The sequence below is a fragment of the Nicotiana tabacum genome, chromosome 1, assembly GCF_000715075.1.
Source record: "Nicotiana tabacum cultivar K326 chromosome 1, ASM71507v2, whole genome shotgun sequence".
NCBI classification, from domain to species: Eukaryota; Viridiplantae; Streptophyta; class Magnoliopsida; order Solanales; family Solanaceae; genus Nicotiana; species Nicotiana tabacum.
The window spans coordinates 2,888,420-2,906,049 of record NC_134080.1 but is presented as its reverse complement, the minus strand read 5'-3'; the positions used below and the strand labels follow the sequence as shown (position 1 = coordinate 2,906,049).

Sequence of the window (17,630 nt, the reverse complement as noted above, 5' to 3'; positions counted from 1 at the left end):
TTTCAAATGATATAAAAGGCCTAGGGCTATGACCTTCACCTAGGTGTTTTCCTAATGAGTTGTAAACTTTAAAGCTTGTTTTATTGGACGGGGTGTATTATAGCTATCAACACACAAGTACCCACTCAATACCTCACGGTCAGAGAGTGATTTTGCCAAATTTAGCTTTCTCAAGTCCAACTGGGTATTGAACAAAACGGTTGATAAAAATCTCTAGTCGGGTTTTACTATCTCTAGGTTCAACCCTTTAATTGGACTTATCAATCTCTCGATTGACCCAATTTCTTGTTAGTCAAGTTTTCCTAGACTAAGTCTCTCTTTCTCAAGTAAAGACCAAGTCAAAAAGTCATGAACTAATATTTCAACCATTAATTCTACAATTAAAAGCAAGAACAAGGCTAAATAATAAACACTCAACCATAAACAAGCAATAAGTTAAATACCCATTAAGATTACACTCTAGGGTTGAGTCACAACCCTAGTGAAAATCTAGCTACTCATGCTTAAATTAGAAGAAGTAGAAGAAGAAATGATAATTAAACTCATATTGATAATTAATGATGAAATCAATGTTCAAAAAGCTCAAAATAGCAAAAACTACTAAAAAGAGTAAAAGAAACTGTCTACTGTAGTAGCTGATGTCAAAATTTGATCTAAAAAAGTGAAACTTTTTTATCTATACAAGGTTGGAATTTTCGAACAAAAATTCCCTTTTCGGAGGTTCTACAGCCGCACAACTCCATGTGCGGTCCGCACTTTGCTTCAGCTTGGATTGGAATTTTAGGGCCGCATAATTCTAAACTGTGACCGCACTGCTCTCTTTCTGCGGTCCGCATAATAATGTTTGTGGCCGCGTAGCTTTTCTTCTACGGCCGCACAATAATTGTGTGGTCCGCACTTTTGTTGGACTTGAGATGCAGGTTCTCTAAACTTTTTCTCACCGAGTTTCTGCAGCCGCACATATAATGTGTGGACCGCACTTTGCACATTTCTTTGATGGGAATTTCTTTACACCTGCTGCCACTGATGATATTCTGCGGTCCGCACTTCTGAGCTTTTTTGCCAATTTTTTTCCTTGAGTTCAGATTACTCTTTCTTGAGTTGAATTTCATCTTGGGAGCTCATATTTCAATATTCCTGCAATTAAGCACATTTCATCAGTTTTCGGAAACACAATTCCGCGTTTTTGGTCTAAAATGAAAGCTAAAAGGCATAGTCAAAATCCCCACATATCAATGACTCAATGCCTAAGGGGTAATTTTCTCATTCAAGGTTAGGCAGTATACTTAACTTTACGGAGTTAGGCCGATATTCCAAAATAGCCTTCTCGCGTGAAATGACCTCCGGACGGCTCATATATAGCCAAATTAATTACATAAATTCATCGGAAATAATTTCCGATAATAAAACGTCAACTTTAAATTTAAGACTAAAAGTCAACTCGAAAGTCAATGCGGGGCGCGCATCTTGGAACCCGACAGAATTTTTATGAAATCCGAACACCCATACCAAAATTATCAAATTCCGATAACGGATCGCCCTTCAAATCTTCATTTTTTGTTTTTGAAAGATTTTTCAAAAATCCCGTTATCTTCTATTTTATTCACTTATATGATGAAAATAATCATGGAATCATGAAATATAATGAAAACCGAGTAGGAAACACTTACCCCAATCCATATGGTGAAAATGCTCCAAAAATCGCACAAATCCGAGTTCCCTAGCTCCAAAAATGTTGAAATGAGTTTATAAAAAAAACTCCCCAATAAAAACACTAATCTGGTCACTAAAAGCCTAATGTCCATCGCTAAAAATGCCAAATCTGGTCGCTAAAGGTGCGCACCAGAACTTGCTTGCACCAAAAGTTTATTGGAGTTGGTTTGAGAAATCAATATTTAGAAAATTAAGAGGTCTCAAGTAAATCAAATAAAACTAGATTTATGTGTACTTCACGTACATCTCGTGCGTCACACGTGCATCTTCTGTATATTAGTAAAAACTTTTCGAAAATCTTATACATGCGGGGACTTAATATTGTTGTTCAACACAGTCTTACTCCTTTGGAAATTTCCTCTGGTTTTGTTGAAGGAATTGGAATGATCCAATATGGCTGCGTTAAAACAATACTTTGGTGGTAAAAACTTACCTGCATCGGGTGTTTACACCAAACCAATAGATATATAACATGTGTCTTGCATATGGACTTCAATCATTTAACCATGGTAAATTACATGTATTCGCATCTAATTAAATTAATTAATCATAGTGAGTTAATATAGTTTGGTGTAAACATCCGGTGTGGGTAAGTATTTACCTACTTTGGTTTAGCTCTTGTTGGAGCACTCTGGAACCTCCCTCCATTCTTGCTATTACAGCTTAAAAATAGATCATTCATGTGATGAAAAAGCTGAGAATGAAAATTAGCAAATTTCACATGTTCTTTAATTTGGTTTCGCGAACCTCCCTCCTTTCTTGTTTTCTTTTTTTCTTAGTTCGCGTTGAAATCAATAGAAAGTATATCTATATTTTTCAGCATATATGGATCCATTACACTGCTCCATAGGTGCTAAAATGTCCAAATTGGTTTTCTGCCTAATTCTACTGTCCGGAAGCCATGTTGCTGCACAACACGTGCACCACCGTGTTAGCTGGTCAAAGCCCGCGTTGAAATCCTACGCTTTTCTTGGGGCTCTGATGGCACTCACGTGTGCATTGATTATTGGCATTAGAAAATGGTGTCTACGTGATCCAGCAAAGAGGGACATAGAGATGCAAGAGCATCCTGCAGAAATTTGTACGATATGTTTGAACGAGATGATTGGAGGCGAAGTTCAGCTTCCATGCGGCCACAAATTTCACCCGTATTGCATCCATAGATGGATACCAAGATCTGCTACATGCCCAACCTGTCTCAGCATTATATAAAATCAAGTAGTGTATAAGTTTACTAATTATTTTAGTTTGTTACACCTAGTATATAAGCTAAGTATATAAGTTTCTGCACGGATAGTATATAAGTTTACTAATTATTGGGATCTAATTTTATTGGAGTTGGTTTGAGAAATCAATACTTAGAAACTTAAGTGGTCTCAAGTAAATCAAATAAAACTTGATTTGTGTGCACTTTACGTGCATCTCGTGTGCACCTCACGTGCATCTCGTGCATCACACGTGCATCTTCTGTATATTAGTAGAAACTTTTCGAAAATCTTATACATGCGGGAACTTAAGATTGTTGTTCAACACAGTCTCACTCTTTTGGAGATTCTCTCTAGTTTTGTTGAGGGAATTAGAATGATCCAATATGGCTGCGTTAAAACAATACTTTGATTTAGCTCTTGTTGGAGCACTCTGGAACCTCCCTCCATTCTTGCTATTACAGCTTATAAATAGATCATTCATGTGATGAGAAAGCTGAGAATAAAAATTAGCAAATTTTACATGTTCTTTAATTTGGTTTAGTGAACCTCCCTCCATTCTTTTTTTCTTAATTCGCGTTGAAATCAATAGAAAGTATATCTATATTCTTCAGCAAATATGGATCCATTACACTATTCCATAGCGGCTAAAATGTCCAAATTGATTTTCTGGCTAATTTTATTGTTCGAAAGCCTTGTTGCTATGCAACACGTGCACCACCGTGTTAGCTGGTCAAAGCTCGCGTTGAAATCCTACACTTTTTTTGGGGCTCTGATGGCACTCACGTGTGCGTTGATTATTGGCATTAGAAAATGGTGCCTACGTGATCCAACGGAGAGGGACATAGAGATGCAAGAGCATCCTACAGAAATTTATACGATATGCTTGAACGAGATGACTGGAGGCGAAGTTCAGCTTCCATGCGGCCACAAATATCACCTGCATTGCATCCATAGATAGATGCCCATATCTGCTACATGCCCAACTTGTCGCGGCATCATATGAAATCAAGTAATGTATAAGTTTACTAATTATTTTAGTTTGTTACAACTAGTATATAAGCAAAGTATATAAGTTTCTCCATGGATAGTATATAAGTTTTTTACAGTTGAGCTACAACAACAAATGTCTCTTCATAGCAAGCTAAGTAATATCTTTAGAAATTTGCTAAAAATATGTTGGCTTAGTGCCTAGTTATACTTAACTGGCGTTGCACCATTTATGAAGAAATCTCTAACTTAACTAACTTGAAGAATTTATCAAGTGTCATAACCACTTTACACGGGCGAATTTGTGATTGAAAAATTTAAAGTGCGCCTAATAGTTGCTTAGCGTATAAGTTAATTAAAATAATTAAGTTATCGAGATATTTAATTATAAAATGGATATGATTTTATTGGAGTTGGTTGAGAAGTCAATACTTAAAAACTTAGGAGGTCTCAAGTAAATCAAATAAAACTAGCTATGTGTGCGCCTCATGTGCATCTCGTGCCTCACATGTGCATCTTCTGTATATTAGTAAAAACTTTTTGAAAATCTTATATATTGTCAAAATATATGTATGATATATAAAACAAATTAAAAGGAAAAAAATTCAATTTCAAAATGTATATATATATATATATATCTCAAGCTGAGATGGTGTACTCATCGTGGTTGCATCGGAGAGATGCAAGATAATCCAGTAGACGTGGAGATGGAGGAGAATCCTGTAGAGGAGACGCATGATGCGGTGGAATTGGCTCTTGCTTAAAGTAGAGATGATAAATCAAGAAATACCAAACATCCCCTTCTCACACTATTCAGTAAAGTAATAGAAAAGGTTTCTTCCATTATTTTCATCAACATTAATATAGCCTGCATATTGCTTAAACATCACATTTGAAGGCTGCCGTGGAAGACCATCTTTAATTAGATCTTTCTCCATATTTCCAACATGTTTTTCATCCGAAAATACTAAGTTTTCTGTCCATAATGTCTCATCCTCATGAGTACCATAAGTCTGACTGATACGAGCTAGAGTTGGTCATTCTAGAAAGGAAATTAGTGCTTATGGGGAGCTGTACGTTCAACTGTAAAGGGTGCATCTGCGCAATTGGAGTAATAAAAAAATGGAAGTTATATCAGAGTTGAGTTGTGGTGCAAACACTTAGGTCCCTATACTTTTAGAGTTAATATTTAAGATGTTACACATTAGTCCCCTTTAGCATACTTTTGTTTAGACTTGTCCTTCCTTCCATTTTCTTTATATATAACACTATAATGGCTTTTGAAGGTTATGAATGAAAAACCTTTATCTTATTTGCATTAGTTTTTCTTAAATCTTCTCTTAGCTCTAGCTTTAGTTTTCCTTCTTCTCTTAGCTCTAGCTTTAGTTTTCTTTCTCTGCAATTTCAATCTTGTATCACCGAGCATGCATTTTAGAATGACGACAAGATATTAATGTACGTGCCTGATCCATTTGGAAGCCATGGCTAACGCCATGAAAGTACTTAATGTAACAAGAAAAAACAATCTTGAGAATCTTGCTGAATTGTCCAAATTAGTTTTCTGCCTAATTCTATTGTCCGGAAGTCATGTTGCTGCGCAACACGTACACCACCGTGGTAGCTGGTCAAAGCCCGCATGGGAATCCTACGCTTTTCTCGGAGCTCTGATGGCACTCACGTGTACGTTGATTATTGGCATTAGAAGTGGTGTCTACGTGATCCAGCAGAGAGGGACATAGAGATGCAGGAGCGTGCTGCAGAAATTTATACGATATTCTTGAATGAGATGACTGGATGCGAAGTTTAGCTTCCATGCGGCCACAAATTTTACCCGTATTGCATCCATAGATGGATGCCCAGATTTGCTACATGCCCAATCTGTTGCGGCTTTATATGAAATAAAGTACTAATGTATTTGTAAAACAAATAGTGCAATAAAAGCTTAATATATATAAACGGTCGTCGTTGCATCGGATTTTCTTATTATTGTTGTTAATCAATGATTTATAATCACTGTTTCAAGTGTATCGGTTAATGATTTCCGTATTTCATCCTTCAGGGACTGAGCAACAAAGCCTAAAGGGCTCTGAGCGATTGATCTTTAATTTTGAATGTTAATAACAGTTTTTGTAGTGAGCAAGATAACAACATTTTAAAGCTGCCCTTATAACACTACTCTGTCTTTAACTGTTTAGTGTTGTTGGATCTGTGAACTTATCCAGAAATTTATTTACCAGGGAACGTCTTCTTCTTTTGTTTTAAATAAATACTCCCTCTGTTCCAGTTTATGTGAACCTATTTCCTTTTTGGTCCGTTCCAAAAAGAATGAACTCTTTTTAAATTTGGTAACAATTTAGCTTAAAGTTACAACTCTACCCTTAATGAGAAGCTTTTATAACCACACAAATACTCTGGGGCCCATTTGGACTTGTTTAGGACCACAAATTCCAAAAGTCTTCATTTTTTTCTTAAACTCCGTGCCCAGTCAAACAAGTTCACATAAATTGGAACGGAGTGAGTAAAAACCATGGGAAATTATTTAGTCGTAAGTAGGGTTCATGTTTCAGTTAAGATCATATTGTCCAGTGATATATACCTATCAGTTATGTGCTTATTGAGCATGAGCTGATGATTGCCTTATCTGTTTGTGTGAAGGCTATCTAATTTCAGTTCTTTGATTAACAGACGCAGATGGGCTGTCAGAGTTTCCTCCATCCACTTTTCCTGATAAGGACTTTAGTAGTCAAGTTGGTCCAAAAAAAGACGTTGCTCTTCCTGCATCCACCTCGCTTGCTCCCAAATCTTCCTTCTACAACATAAGCTCTTCAAGTGGAAGAAAAGATATTATGATGTTTGACGAGCGTCAGCAGAAAGATGTTAAAATGGTTGAAGACGAATGGTCCGACTAAATAAAGATGATCTTGATAGCTTGGAAAGTATTGTGCGGATCAAAGAAGCAGAAGCGAGGATGTTTCAGAATCGAGCAGATGATGCTCGCCGAGAGGCAGAGAGTTTTAGACGGGTACATGCTCTGATATCAATTGTTGCGGAAGCCCAAATGTATATAGTGTGAATAAGTCACAACTACTATACCAAAAATTATGACAGCCACCAAATAATAAATAAGACAATAAAGTAACAATAAAGGGAACACCAGAATTTACGAGGTTCGGCTAATTTTGCCTACTCCTCGGACACAACCAATATTTTATTTCACTCCAAAAATAAAAGTGAAATAATACTAAAGAGAGAAGATACAAATGCCTTAAACAAATGAGAAGGCAAATGAGAGGTGTGTTTAAATCCTAAACATTAGGCCTTCTTTTATAGGGGGAAAATCCCCCCAAAACTCAAGAGTCCACCGATGTGGGACAAAATTTTGCCAAATTCAACAAATCTCCACCTTGGCAAAATTCCACATCTTCAATTTTCTCTCAATAACAAATTTTGATTGTGTCTTCATCTTCAATCTTCAGTTTTCAACAATGTTGATCAAATTCAAACAATGTTGAAACTTGACCGCAGTCACCACTTTTGTCAGCATATCAGCAGGATTCTCCGTAGTATGAATTTTCTTCACTGTGACTCCACCTTGGTCTATGATTTCTCGTACGAAATGATACCGAGCATCAATGTGTTTCGTCCTTGCATGATAAACTTGGTTCTTCGCTAATTGAATAGCACTTTGTCTATCACAAAAAATTGTGATACCTTTTTGTTTAACACCAAGCTCCTTTAGCAATCCTTGAAGCCAAATTGCCTCTTTCACAGCCTCTGTAATAGCCATGTACTCTGCCTCTGTTGTAGACAAAGCAACTGTTGTCTGCAAAGTAGACTTCCAACTAACTGGTGCCTTTGCAAAAGTAAACACATAACCAGTAGTTGATCTTCGTTTGTCCAGATCACCCGCAAAATCTGAGTCACAATATCCAACTACAGACTGATTATCTTCCTGCTCAAAAACTAACCCGACATCTACAGTATTATGAATATACCGTAGAATCTACTTCACAGCTTGCCAATGCTCCTTTCCTGGATTATGCATATATCTGCTAATAACTCCAACAGCTTGTGAAATGTCAGGTCTCGTACAGACCATTGCATACATCAAGCTACCAACAGCATTTGCGTATGGTACCTTTGATATATACTCTCGTTCAACTTCATCCTTTGGCGACATAGTAGTACTCAGCTTAAAATGGGGAGCAAGTGGAGTACTAACTGGGTCATCTATGCCAAAACGTTGAAGTACTCTCTTCAAATATTCCTTTTGAGATAAACAGAGTTTCTTTGAACGTCTATCTCTTATTATCTCCATGCCAAGAATTTTCTTTGCCTCACCTAGATCCTTCATCTCGAACTCCTTCTTCAGTTGAATCTTCAACTTATCAATTTCTTCCGAATTCTTGGAATCTATCAACATATCATCAACATATAGGAGAAGATATACAAAGGAACCATCTTTAAGCTTGCGCAAATACACACAATGATCGTATTTGCTTCTCTTGTACCCTTGCTGCAACATAAACTCGTCAAATCGCTTGTACCATTGTCTAGAAGATTGTTTCAATCCGTACAATGATTTTTCAAGTTTGCACACCATATTTTCTTTTCCAGCAACTTTGAATCCTTCTGGCTGAGTCATGTAGATTTCCTCCTCCAAGTTTCCATGTAAAAACGCAGTTTTTACATCCATCTGAACTAGTTCCAAATCCAATTGTGCTACCAAAGCCAACATAATTCTAATGGAGGAATGTTTTACAACTGGAGAAAACACTTCATTGTAATCAATTCCCTCCTTTTGAGCATATCCTTTGGCCACCAATCTTGCCTTGTAGCGAACATCTACTTGGTTTGGAAATCCTTCTTTCTTTGCAAATACTCATTTGCACCCAATTGCTTTCTTTCCTTTCGGGAGATTGGCCAATCTCCATGTATGATTCTGATGAAGGGACTGTATTTCATCATTCATGGCAATCCTCCACTTATCTTCTTCTGAACTTTGGACATCGTCTTTATAAGTAGTAGGAACATCATCAGCTACAATTGAGGTTGCACAAGCAACCGTCTCTATGAGACGAACAAGTTTCGTTATTGTTCTTTTTGGCCTGCTGGTTGCTATTGATTCAAGTTGTTGTTGAGGTTCCTGAGTTGGAATCTCCTCTACTGGCTCTCCTTCCAGAAGATAATCTTCATTTGTTTCCTCATCTGCTTCTTGTGTAGGAAAAATAAATTTTCCCTCAAACTCCACCTGCTTAGAAGCACCTTTATTTTGTTTGGTGTCTTCTGTTACCTTATTTACCATAGCAGATTCATCAAAGGTAACATCTCTGCTGAATATTACTTTCTTTGTCATAGGACACCATAAGCGATATCCTTTGACTCCAGAAGTAATTCCCATAAAAATAGCCTTTTTTGCCCTTGGATCCAATTTTGACTCCGTCACATGATAATATGCAGTTGAACCAAACACGTGCAAAGAGTCATAATCTAAAGCAGGCTTTCCATACCATTTTTCAAATGGTGTCTTGCCATCAATAGCAGCAGATGGTAAGCGATTAATGAGGTGGCATGCATATGTAACTGCCTTAGCCCAAAATTCTTTGCCCAAGCCAGCATTGGACAACATACACTGTACCTTCTCCAGCAAGGTCCGGTTCATACGTTCAGCCACTCCATTCTGTTGTGGTGTATGTCTGACAGTGAAGTGTCGGACGATGCCATCATTTTGACAGACCTTATTGAAATGATCATTTTTGTATTCACCTCCATTGTCTGTGCGAATACACTTGATCCTCTTGCCTGTTTGATTCTCCACCATCGTCTTCCATTTGAGAAAAATTTCCCGCACTTCATCTTTGTTTTTCATTGTATACACCCACACTCTTCGAGAAAAATCATCAACAAAGGTTACAAAATAGTGCTTCCCACCCAATGAAGGTGTTTTGGAAGGACCCCAAACATCAGAGTGTACATAATCCAAAATGCCTTTAGTATTATGGATCGCTGTACCAAATTTAACCCTTGTCTGTTTTCCTTTAGCACAATGCTCACAAAACTCCAAGTTGCAAGCCTTTACTCCTTTTAACAATCCTTGATCTGATAGAGTTTTCAAGGATTTTCCTCCAGCATGTCCCAAGCGCATGTGCCATAGCTTGGTTGCTTCTGCCTCTTTGTCGTCATTGGATGTCACTGTCGCTGTCCCAATAACTGTATTGCCACGATAGCGGTACATATTATTATTCTTCCGATTAGCCTTCATTACCACTAGTGCACCGGAACATACTCTCATCACTCCATTTTCTGTAATGATTTTAAACCCTTTTGATTCCAGGTCTCCCACAGAGATGAGATTCTTCTTCAAATCCGGTACATATCGAACATCTGTTAATGTTCTGATCATTCCATCATGGTTCCTTAATCGTATTGAACCAATGCCATATGAGGTAAGAGGGCTGTTATCCGCTGTGTGGATGACTCCATATTCTCCTTCTTGAAATTCCACGAACCAGTCCTTGTTGGGACACATATGATAGCTACAAGCCGAGTCCATCAACCATATGTCTGATGATGTTGATGACTCTGTTGTAAATAATGAGAAGTCTGAATCATCACAATCAGCTACATTTGAATCCATAATGGCCTTTCCATTGTTATGTTTGGCCTTATTCTTCAACTTCGGACAACCTTTCTTCCAGTGCCCTTTTTCTCGACAAAAGGCACATTCATCTTTGCTGGGTCTGGATCTTGACTTGGATCTTCCCTTCTTTGTCCTCGTTTGATTTTGAGGACGACCCCTCACAAATAGCGCTTCTCCTTCTCCGCCCTTCTGTTTTTCTCGTTTTCTTTGTTCATAGCTGTACAAAGCCGAACAAACTTCTCTGAGAGAAACTTCGTCATTTCCATGGAGTAGAGTAGTTTCAAGGTGCTCGTACTCATCAGGAAGTGACGCCAACAACATTAAGGCCAAGTCACCATCATCATAAGTTGTATCCATATTTTGCAAATCTGTGACCAACTTATTGAAACTGGTGATATGTTCATTCATCGTGGTACCAGGAACATAGGTGAAGTGAAACAGTCTCTTCTTCATGTACAATTTATTTTGACTGTTTTTCTTCAAAAATTTATCCTCCAGTGCTTTCCATAATTTACTAGCAGAAGTTTCCTTTGTGTATGGATATTTCTGCTCTCTAGCAAGGTAGGATCGAATGGTACCGCAAGCAACACGGTTGATAATTCTCCAATCTTCTTCTCCAATAACATCTGGTTTCTTTTCTTCAATGGCCAGATCTAGCCCTTGTTGAAAAAGGACATCTAGAACCTCGCCTTGTCACATCCCAAAATGTCCGGACCCGTCAAATATTTCTACCGCAAATTTCGCATTTGACACAATTCTTGTCATAAGCGAAGATGCCAATGATGACGTATTGTTGACACTTGATGTAGATTCTTCTTGTTTATTGTCTCCCATCTTTGACACAAATATTATTTAATAGCTGACGACACAAATCAAGATTATTTCCTTTCTGGTGTGGAAGATCAGACTAAGTTGCAACCACAGAGCATACTCAGACAGAACCTTGACTCAGTTACCAAGATAAATCTTTTCTGATGTGGAAGATCAGACTATGCTGCAACCACAGAGCATACTTAGACAATACCTTGGCTCTGATACCAATTGTTGCGGAAGCCAAATGTATATAGTGTGAATAAGTCACAACTACTATACCAAAAATTTATGACAGCCACCAAATAATAAATAAGACAATAAAGCAACAATAAAGGGAACACCAAAATTTACGAGGTTCGGCTAATTCTGCCTACTCCTCGGACACAGCCAATATTTTATTTCACTCCAAAAAATACTAAAGAGAGAAGATACAAATGCCTTAAACAAATGAGAAGGCAAATGAGAGGTGTGTTTAAATCCTAAACATTAGGCCTTCTTTTATAGGGGGAAAATCCCCCCAAAACTCAAGAGCCCACCGATGTGGGACAAAATTTTGCCAAATTCAACACTACCTAGTGTCAAGCGGTGTCATCCGACACCGCTTCGCCGGAAAATTTCATAAAATATATAGGTAAATTACATGCAAGAACATCTTATTCGAATATATATTCTAAAATAATCTTACTGAACAAACACACATGCTTAGTTCACTGGTCAAGCGCTTCTTTCATTTAGGAGAGATTAAGGGATCGATACTCAATTCTATATATAATGTGCACGCTTTTAAGTTTTATTGTGAAAATTAGTGCGTTGTTTGTTCAAGAATTATTTCAGCATACTTGCAATCCTAATTTTTAAAAATTATTCATCCTCCTCTGCAATTTATTTTAATACAATAATATAATGATCATTCATTTAGTCACTTCTTTAAATATCGATATCGCTTACAAAATATTCTGCGTAACTCTGCTTGCAGGAGACCGAGGAAAGGAGGAGGAAAAAGTTGGAAGAGCTTAAAGTATTGGAGAATTCACAATGTGATTACTACAAGATGAAAATGAGAATGCAGTCTGAGATTGCTGGCTTGTTAAAAAGAATAGAAGCAACTAAGCAGCTGTTGGTTTAAGTTTAACTACAAAAGTTGACTATTTCTGTAGTAAAATTGGCAACTAGATGACAAATGGTACTGACTATCTTGTCTTCTGTTTCTTCTTGTTTTAGATTTTACCCAATTCCTTTTATTTGTGAGTTGAATGTTGGTGAACTATTGTAAAATCTTGAATTTTTTCGAACTTCATCGGCTACTTTTCTTACTCAAAGCGTGTCTAAGATCCAAAATGCATATGACTACTAATGTATTCTTTAAACTATCAAAAGTCAAAACCACCTGGCATAGGCTGTGAGGACAAATAACAAATTAGTTATTTGGAGGTATTTGAAGGTTTTGCATGGTTTAGAATATGTCTGAGCCAGATTCCGAGAGCTAAATTTTGTAGTCAAAGGTCATTGGTCTCTTCTATTTATAGCTTGAGTTCAGATTTTTGTAAACTAATGTTGCGGTCCTATAAAGGAACAATTCAAGGCTTTTCCCCGTACAGAAAAGTGAAATAGCCTCAACCTTAAAGTATCCTCGGAGACGTTTGCATGTTTACTTCCCCAATAATTATCCACATACCCCTTCAAATATTTGTATGCATTTTGACTCGGAGCTCCGGTGAAGAATCATTATTGCTCTAGCAATGTAAGCATCACATTTGTAATTTAAAAGTTGTCCGCCCTAATCCGGGGACCCTTTTCCAAAACCTGTTGGGGTTTCTTTTTCACTAGGAAAAGGATTTCTTTTATTTCTTATTATTTACGCACAGCAGGGACCGCAGGATTTATTTAACAAGGCTTCCAATTATGTAATTAATTTACAATTTTCGAAATTAATATCCACCATAATTAATTACGAATTTTTCCATTAAAAATTTGCAATTACACTCATATTGTCTCATTGTCTGCTAGAAATAAGATCGGATTTATTAATGGGACTTGTGTTAAGCCTCCTGAGAATTCTCCTCGGTTTAGGCAATGGGATCGCCATAACAAAATGGTCATATAACCTCAACTGAAAATGGTTCAGGACAAACGGATGTAGATTCAAGACCTGATGTCATTCAAGAGCCAGAAGAGAATGAAAATATCAAAACAACAATTGAGGAACTCGAGGCTATCACACTTTTCGAGCAGTGGCCAAATAGAAAAGTTTATGTTGGAAAGAAGCTAATCCCGGGAATGAAAGGTAAACTTTTCAAATTTTTATAAGCTAACACAGATTGCTTTGCTTGGTCGCATTCAAATGTGACAGGTATACCACTAGAGGTGATGACCACAAGCTGAATGAAGATCGATCATATCCACCTCTCAAACAGAAGAAAAGGAAGCAGGGATCCTTTAAAAATCAGGTGATCCAAGATGAGGTACAAAAACTTTTTAAAATTGGGTCAATAGGAGAGGTAAAATATCCTAACTGGCTAGATAAAACCATAGTAGTACCAAAAAAGAATGGGAAATGACGAATTTGTGTAGATTATACTGACTTAAATAAAGCTTGTCCTAAAGATTCATTCCCTTTACCGCACATAGACCAACTAATTGATTCTACTGCAAGTCATGGGTTGTTAAGTTTTTTAGATATCTATTCAGGGTATAACTAGATAAAGATGGACCCTTTAGATGAAGAAAAAACTTCCTTTATCACAGACAGGGGGACTTACTGTTATAAAGTCGTGCCTTTTGGTCTAAAAAATGCTGGAGCCACATACCAAAGATTGGTAACAAAAATATTTCAAGAACATCTGGGAAAACTATGGAAGTCTACATTGATAATATGCTAGTAAAATCGGCACAGGCAGGAGATCATATCCAGCCTTTGTCGGACACTTTTCAGATTCTCCGCAAGTTCAATATGAAGTTAAATCCAGAAAAATGTGCCTTTGGCGTGGCTTTAGGTAAGTTTTTAGGTTTTCTTATTTCTAACCGAGGTATTGAAGTAAAGCCTGCACAGATCAAAGCCATTTAGGAGATGCCAGACATACTCACGAGCAAAAAAGAGGTGCACATGTTGACGGGTAGGATAGTAGCTTTGGGAAGATTTCTTTCCAAATTCTCGAAGAAAAGTTATAAGTTCTTTTCAATATTGAAAAAGCAAAACCAATTTGAGTGGACTGATGAATGTCAACAAGCTCTTAGAAATCTAAAAGCACATTTGTCAAATCCACCCCTACTAGCTAAACCGAAGGATGGATAAAGGCTACTCATCTATCTCGTCGTGTCAGAAATGGAGGTAAGTGCAGTATTGGTACGAGAAGATAAAGGTAAACAATCTCCAATTTATTATGTTAGCAAATCTTTGTTGGATGCTGAAACTCAATATCCTCACTAGAAAAACTTGCTTTAGCATTAATTATGGCATCTAGAAAGTTGAGGCCTTATTTTCAATATCATCCTATCTCTGTAGTGATCACTTATCCCCTAAGAAATATATTGCATAAGCAAGAGCTATCAGGTAGGTCAGCTAAATGGGCTATAGAACTCAATGCATACGATATTGTGTACCAGCCTAGAACAGCGATAAAATCACAAGTTTTAGCAGATTTTAGCGCAGGAATAGTTCCTGAAGCAGAAAAGGAACTGCATCTATTCACCGGATCTAATCTGGGTACTTGGACCCTATTTGCTGACGGCTCCTCGAATGTTAAAGGAGCGAGTTTAGGTATTGTTCTAATCCCACCTTTGAGGGAAATCATAAGGGAAGCAATAAGGTGCCATCCTATTGCTAACAATGAAGTAGAGTACGATGTTGTAATTGCAGGTCTGGAACTGGCACGAGAACTCGAAATGGAGCAGATTATAATCAAAAGTGATTCGCAGCTGGTAATTAACCAGATGCAGGGGACTTACATAGCTAGAGAGGTACGAATGCAGCAATATTTGGAAAAGGCACGAAAGTTAATCAGACAATTCCAATCATGGAAAATCATGCAAATACCCAGGGAGAAAAATGAGGAAGTAGATGCACTGGCTAATCTCGCATATGTTGCAGAAGTAACAAATGCAAAAATGCTACCGTGATACATTTGTTTCATTCGGCACTCGACCAAGATTAAAATGAGGTAAATTTCAATAATTTAACTTGGGATTGGAGAAACGAATTTGTTAACTTTCTGCAGTACAGAATTCTACCTGAAGATAAGAAAAAGGTTCAGTCACTTTGACGAAAAGTTGCCCGTTACTCTTTGGTTCGTGGAAACCTGTATCGAAAGATGTTCGGAGGACCTTTAGCAAGATGTCTCGGACCTTCTCAAACAGAATATGTGATGAGAGAAGTACATGAGGGACATTGTGGAAATCACGCAGGAGGAAGATCCTTGGTAAAACTCTAATAAGAGCAGGATAATATTGGCCAAAAATGGAAGAAGATGCAGAATGTTTTGTGGCCAGGTGTGACAAATGCCAACAATATGGCAATAACATGCATCGCCCAGCGGAGCTATTACATCCGGTTATTTCACCATGGACTTTTATGAAGTGGGGGATAGATATTGTGGGTCCACTACCACAAGCTAAAGGAAAGGTATGTTTTTTATTAGTATTAATGGATGATTTTACCAAATGGGCAGAAGCAGGAGCCTTCAAACAGGTACGGAAGAAAGAAGTCAGGGACTTTATTTGGCGAAACATTATATGTCGGTTCGGAGTTCCAAAAAAATCGTGTGTGATAATGACCCGTAATTCATAGGCACGAAAATCACAGAATTTTTTCAGAGTTGGCAGATTAAAAGGATAACTTCCACAACTTACCACCATGTGGCCAATGGACAAGCCGAATCGACAAACAAGGTTATTATTAATAACTTGAAAAAAATATTAGAGGAGTCAAAGGGCAAGTGGCCTGAAGTGTTACCGGGAGTCTTATGGGCTTATCGAACGACAACAAAGACAGGTACGGGAAAGACTCCATTTTTACTTGTTTATGGTGCTGAAGCCTTAATTCCAGTTGAAGTAGGTGAACCAAGTACAAGATATACACAAGCAACTGAGGAATCAAACGAGGAAGAGATGCGAATAAATTTAGATTTGCTTGAAGAAATGAGAGAAGCGGCTCTAATAAGAATGGCCGCTCAGAAACAAATTATTGAGCGGTACTACAACCGGAAAGCTCATCTTAGATACTTCAAGATTGGGGACTTCATCCTCAAAAAGGTCTTTCAATCAACAAAAGCAGCTAATGCAGGAAAGTTGAGTCCAAGTTGGGAAGAACCCTATAGAATTCGAAGCATCATTGGAAAGGGAGCATATGAGTTGGAAACCATAGAAGGCAAAGTACTATCATCAAATTGGAATGCTATTCCTTTAAAGAAGTATTACTTCTAGCAAAAGAAGTACCCATGATCAGGTATCACTCAAATATGATTTTATTTTGTTCTTTTTAATTGTACTAACCATTTTAGATGATAGGCAAAAAACTAGCCCATACCAAATGATGATATTAGACCAGAAAGACACGAGAAATACTGAATTAATCTCGGTCTAGGTTACAACCTTTATGATGGAGAAAAAGGGTTAACCAGTCATTATCTAAATATATACCTCCAAGTCCCGTGAGTATTTTCCTTTTTGGGAAATGGACCAAAAGGAAGAAACAATCTAGTGCTCGAGATTTCATACTTCAAAGCTCTAACACTGGGGGATAATATATATATATATGAAGAGTCAAAGAAGACAAAAAGTCAGAATTCAAGCCTGAATTAGCCTAAGAGCCAAAAATCATGCCTGAATCAAAAACCTTTGAAGAAACCTTGAGAAAGGGTAAAACTCGCAAAAAGGACACAAGATGGATACAAGATATACTCCAAGTTCTTATGAGTTTTTAGGTTAAGGTCAATAATTAGTCATGGGACAATAGACCCAGAATTTTGAAACATGTTACAAATAAAGCAGTTGTGAAAGAGTTGTAACTGTTGTATTGCATAAATAAAGAATGATGTACAAAATTTGAAAGTTCAAAGCATAAAACTTCCTCAAATTATTTCTTTTTCTACTTCTTTTATATATTTACACAAATATGAAGATGAGACATCAACTTCATCAGTGTCCCTTATAAAAGGGCTCTCTTTTATAAAAATTTCTTGTCTATCAAAATTACGAATTGTTAAAGCATTTTTTAATGCAAGATTGAACGTCAAAAAGTGGAACAAAAACTCAAACATCAAAATAGGCGGAAA

The 17,630-nt window shown here is 37.2% G+C and overlaps 1 protein-coding gene across 1 annotated transcript; it reads left to right on the top strand.

The window, feature by feature from the left end:
• Window positions 1-15,814: 15,814 nt before the first annotated feature.
• Window positions 15,815-16,779, top strand: LOC142164667 (uncharacterized). The gene is made up of 2 exons (XM_075222966.1): window positions 15,815-15,979; window positions 16,279-16,779. The coding sequence occupies exons 1-2, from the start codon at window positions 15,815-15,817 to the stop codon at window positions 16,777-16,779; spliced, it is 666 nt and encodes a 221-aa protein (XP_075079067.1).
• Window positions 16,780-17,630: the final 851 nt, after the last annotated feature.